We start from the raw sequence: 6,000 nt of genomic DNA on the forward strand, positions 1-6,000 counted from the left end.
GCATACCATGCATGGAACCGCACACACTGATACAGAAGCACTAGCAGACAACCTAGAAAAACAATGCAGCCCATCATACGACAACATAAACATCAGCCATATTTATAAAATCCACCAGCAGGTCAAGCATACCTTAAGGCTGACCACGGAAAAGTCAGAACGCATCACCCCCCCCCCCCACTACTCCAATGGAAATAACCAACATCTAAACAACAAAAAAGGTCCAGATGACATTATGAACAGAATCATCAAACTGGTTCCTCGAAAGGTTATTGTGCACCTGGTTAACATAACCAATGCAACACTAAGGATAAACACTTCCCCACTGCATGGGAAACTGACGACATCATACCAATAAAAAAGCCAGGAAACAATTCACAACTCCCGCAAAGCTACCATCCCATCAGCCTGCTATCCAACTTAGGAAAGATCACTGAAAAAATCATCCTCTTAAGACTACACGAAAAATCAGACAAACTAGGAATCGTACCAAACGAACAATTTGGCTTCTGACATGAACACAGCACAGTGCAACAAATACACCGACTAGTGGAACATATCACACAAGGATATAACTGGAACCTGCACACAGCTGCGGTATTCCTGGATGTTGCCAAGGTATGGTATCAAGGCCTTCTCTACAAACTCATACAGGCTAACATACCAACAACCCTGATCCAGCTAATAAAATCATGCCTCACTGACAGATCCATGCATATAAAAATAAACAGCACAGTCTCAACTAGGTGCAAAATCCTGGCAGGAGTACCACTTAGCTCTATATGCAGATGACACTGCCATAATGACAAGATCTCTCCACCCACACTTGGTGATCAGTCGTCTCCAGGACACCATCACAATGCTAGAGAAATGGTTCAGTCGATCAAAAAGCTCGGCTATATTATTCTCCAGATACAAAGCCCTCATCCAAGATGACATTCAACTCCTTGGAAAAAAGATACCTCTGAATACAGCTAGACAAAAAAACTCTATTTCAACAGCCACATCAAACTCATAGGTACAAAGAAATCGGAGTCATAGCCCAACCACTCTATCCATGATTATCTGCAGCAGCAGACACATGCAACAAGCTGCTACTATATCAGATGGTGTAGCAGCAAAACAAGTGCAGCATCATCCGCTGGCAGTTGTTTTGTATCCTCTGTAGTTTCAGGATGTTGATTTGGATGTGTGACTCCATGCTGGAGATGAATGTGATGCAAAACAAGTGCCAGCAGATGATTCTGGATGCCCCATGGTTTGTCAGAAACATGCACATTCATAGAGAAACCGGAACCCCAGACATCCACTCTCTTCTTCACGATCAAGTGGAAACGTTCTTCAGCAAGGCACACTCTCATCCCGACCCACTAATCAGACAAGCTTCCAGTTACAGCGAATATGACTATCACAAACATAAAAGACCCAAGGCAATCTTGCTCTCAGCAGAACACAGCTAATCCCCATAATCCATAAAGTGAGAGCATAAGGCTCACAACGCCTCCCCCCCCATGAAGCTTCCCGACACCAAGTGGAAAACAAAAAGCATATTATGCTTCACCAAGCAAGCCAGTAATGTTGTTGTTGTTGTTCTTAGTATCACTGCTGGATTTGGCTCCCACTGATGAGACATCAATGAAGGTCAAAGCTGGTTGGTGGGTTGATTCCAGAGGAGCAGAGTTTTTGCTCCCTTAAGGTTTTTGCCTTAGGGAGCTTTTGAGCATCCAGGGATTTGGGTCTGTTGGTGTGGCCTGTATTATGGCTTCCTTGGCTGATGCTTTTCCTGGAATATGAGTGGTTCTGCTTGGTGGTAGGGGAGCCTGTCACTGAGCTAAATGATCACTCAGGTTGCTCACTGTTGGATGATCTGAGTGATTGCACAAGTTTTTGGAGAGGTAACCCCCACACTTAAACAGGGAAACCAGTCTGGGTAACGACCCGTCCCATAATGCATAGCATTATACATGTCTGCAAGGAGATGTGCTTTGCATTATAGGATACTAAGGCAAGTGTGAAGTCATACCAAATTTACTACTAGTGGCCCTAGTGCTGAAAATACTTCAGGTGCAAACTTTGTTTGCTTACACTTGGATAAAGGATTAAACCAAGTATATAATTTCTTGGTATCTTTAATTTATAGTATAACCAAGTGGGAAAACTTTCAACAACTAACAGTTTCAGTTTATATCCAGCTGATACCCCCAAACAGAATCGTAATAAGGACTTTAAGAGCTCTGAAACCAAGCATAGATTTTAGCTTTTTGTGGATGAATGTCTGCTTGGGCATTTTTTTCCAAAACAAGGAGGTCTCATCCATATTAAATGTTTGCTGTAGCAAATAATTTTTCTCGTAATAATTTTATCTAATTTCTCCACAAACTCCTTGGGAGCCTTCTCATTGGCACTTGCAGATTCACCATGCATTTTCACATTATGCAGTGCAAAATGCTGCTTGAATCTCATGAACAACCAGAAGAAGTGTTGAATTCGTAGTCGTAATTGGATCCTGCTTTCTTCTTCAACATGCTGAAGAGACTTAGAACCATAGCAGCTACAGTAATATCGCTAAGAGATATGCACTTTTAGTTCAGGTCCTCTATCCATGATATAAGTAGCTTTTCCATATCCGATAGGACCTTCTTGTTGCTTTATCACTATCATCGATTTAATGGAAGGTAATCCTTTCATTGTCTGTACAATTTTATCCTTATTTTTCAAAATGGTCGTCCCTGTAGAATGAGACCATCCGAAATCATGTGCGATCATATTGACGGGCCTAATCAGCAGAGGAACTGTTGAACACACATGACGACAGCCAAAGGAAGTTACCGCTGTGCATGATGCATTGTTGCTAAATAGAAATTTACACTTGCTTGCATCTCATTTGAAAGTATAGCTGAAAATGCTATTTATTCCCTTATGGAATCATGACGCATCTTTGAACGGATGTAAGTCGAGGGATGACCGTGTATATATATATATATATACAAACAATTAGATGGGACAGCTATGTGCCTCTCCTCCCCCTTTCTCTGGCTGAATCAATGTCTTCTTCAGGATTTTTCATTGAATCTCCAAAGTTTAATTCTGGTTTTCAAACTCTTTCACTTTTTCTGGAATAATATGCATGTATCTGAGTCTATCTAAGGTTCTCATGTATCGATGTAGAATACTTTCTCTGAAACCAATTCTACATCAATTCTTTTTTAAAATTCTTACACACTTTTCAATATGATATTTAATTTTATTTTACTCAAAACTGATCACATCCAATTTCGAATCATATGTATATTTTTGTGTCCTAATGTTCAGAGTCGATGAAACTTTCTTATTTATTTATTTATTTTTTTTTTTTTTTGTTTTCTCTCCATGTGAATACATGCACATCTTTATGCTGGAACATGGTATTAGGAATAACTAATCCATGTACTGAATTATTGTTGCCTTTCTTGCCAAATTTTTCCAAACAATTTCTATATTTTCTGGTATTCATTTCCTACTCTGGTGTAAGACCTCCATGGACCAACTTGTCTTTTTATTTATGTCAGCTACCTTCTCTAATACCTCAAAAATTGCTCCACCACTTTTTTCAGTAGAACCTTGTAGGAACCATATGTACAAATAAGTCTCATTTTCCAATTCCCCATTCTGATATCTGTCCAGATCATTCTACCTATCATTCTCATATTTGGTGTTGAATATATAGCTACTCCTTATTTTCCCTGGTCATTACTGTCTGAATACAACATCTAATTATCAGAGAAAGAGTAGTGTGGCTTTATTTCAGTGATGTAAAATAAACAGAAATAGTAGATATTAAAGATCCAACCATCCAAAGATATTCAAGCCATACACAGAGAGAGAGAGAGAGAGAGAAACATTGAAAATTTCAAAAATTTTGATCAGAGTTTATGAGAGTAATGCAAGTTAAGGCAACTCCAAATGCTGAGGATTGTATTCTCATACGATGTCTGTCAAAATTTTTGAAACTTTTAAAGTGTTTACATATACGCAGCTTTGAAGTAGGGTTGAATCTTTAATATTCCCCTGTTTCTATTTATATAATATCTTCTATTTGTTGCTTAAAAGAATCTCACCTGTTTTTGTCTTCTTTGTTTTGGTAACATCTAAACTTGCCACATGACAAGCTGGTAAGTAAACTGCAACAGATGGGATTGGATATACTGCACCAGATTGGATACTGATTGTCTGATAGGTATTGGCAAGTTGTGTATACGGCAAATTTTCTACTACCACTACTGATTTTCCTACAGAGGAAAATCAGTAGTTGTGTGTCCAAATGTTTGTTTTGAGGCCATTGCTGTTTAACTTGTATGTTAATGATATTGTAGAAGGTTTGAATGGTGACATGCAGATAATGCAAAGTTGGGAAGGACTATGAGAAGTACACCAGATGTTGCATCTTTGCAAGAAGACTTGAAGCCTGGTCGAAATGACAATTGCATGAGATTGCTAGCTCAATGATGCAAAGTGTAAAGTTTTAAAATTCAGGAAACACAGATGGAATGTATAATATGCAACTGTTAGTGATATCTTAGAGGAGATGATGGGTCTGGGAGTGACGGCAAACAAGAATGTAAAATTTCAATGGCACTCTGCTAAAATTATGAGGAATACATTTGACTATGGTAATGCTGTAGAAATAAGGATGTTATCGTCCCATTGTATAAAGCCTTGATCGGTTGTATATGGATTATTGTGTACAGATTTGGTCACCAATTTTCAAAAGGATGAAGAAATATTGGAAAGGGTCCAGAGATGATTAAGGTGCTGTATGGTCTCAGGAATACTGAGTATAGAGTCAAAATGAAGAAATGCAATTTACAGACTAGTAGAGAGGAGGGGAGGGGAAATGATTGAGGCATATGTCAGTATGTATTATTACCAGATTAATGTGAACAAGGTTTTTCATAGAGGGGGGGGGGGGAGGCAGAGTAAGGGCAAAGGCCACCACTGGAAACTGTATAAGGAGGGTATGAGCTGGGGGAAGGAAAGTTTTCCCCTATGGAGATCGGCAGGTGATTGGAATGCACTGTTTGATGATGGTGATAATAATATTCGCTCATGTTTTATCATATTTGCTTGTGGTTCAATTCAATATAGAATAAAATTTAATCAGTTAAGTCCCTTGTCTGAAAACTTTTCTATTGTTTGTAGATTGCATAAATATAAAATGAAGCAGCGTTGTAAGGCAAAAAATATATCATCGCGACTACGTAAATAACCATATTACCTTGGTAATGGCTGTAAACTGATAGTTAGTAAAACGATACGAAGTATTATCGCCTTTGAACTTGAATAACTCTGATTGCTGACAGACTTCTCTTTATGGAAAGCATCTCTGATATACCACACACAGCTGAAAGAACTGGAAATCAAAATGGAAGATAGGGTAAATGCAAGTGTCAATGCAAAATATATCATATTCGCATCTTCATAATGTTTGCAAGCAAGCAAAATATCTTTAACAATATCTAGAACGAAGAAGGCAACTGACAAAGAAGACGTCACAATACTGATAACATCTACAAAAGCAGCAGGAAGCACGGAATCGTTGAACTCTACTTTTTCAACTACATGGTCCATTTCATCTGCATTCTCATTAGCAACCTGTTCTGACATGGCTTACAGGATAACTGAAATCGCGCAACTTATAAATTTGAAATAAATTTCAGATAAACTTCCATGTTCACAACATAACAACAGCAATAAAAATCCTCAATCCAGTTTGACGTTTTCACTCCAGTTAACTCTCACATGTAAAACACGCTTCTCGCAATTTATATTACACACCATCTCTTTGAAATAAAACCGAAACTATCACATAAACCACCTAGCGGCGTAAATGGCTTCAAATAAATTCTGCTTTTTAAAAATATCGAAGAAAAACAACCACCTCCATGCAAAAAAAAAAACTTTCAATTATTAACAAAATTATTAACAGAAAAGTTAATACTAATTAGTATTTTAATGCCAGGT

The 6,000-nt window shown here is 38.1% G+C and overlaps 1 protein-coding gene across 3 annotated transcripts in view; it reads right to left on the bottom strand.

Moving 5' to 3' along the window:
* LOC150093528 (XK-related protein 6-like) overlaps positions 1-5,791 on the bottom strand; it is a 131,843-nt gene extending 126,052 nt beyond the window's left edge. For all 3 annotated transcript variants that reach the window (XM_090413772.1, XM_090413769.1, XM_090413771.1), the window contains exon 1: positions 5,255-5,791. In XM_090413772.1, the coding sequence (XP_090269898.1) occupies positions 5,255-5,643 (389 nt within the window). In that variant the 5' untranslated portion in view covers positions 5,644-5,791. The remainder of the gene's footprint in view (positions 1-5,254) is intronic.
* Between the last annotated feature and the right edge of the window lie 209 nt (positions 5,792-6,000).

The sequence above is a fragment of the Typopeltis vanoorti genome, chromosome 24 (genome assembly GCF_054136105.1).
Source record: "Typopeltis vanoorti isolate ZY-2024b chromosome 24, IOZ_Tvanoo_1.0, whole genome shotgun sequence".
NCBI classification, from domain to species: domain Eukaryota; kingdom Metazoa; phylum Arthropoda; class Arachnida; order Uropygi; family Thelyphonidae; genus Typopeltis; species Typopeltis vanoorti.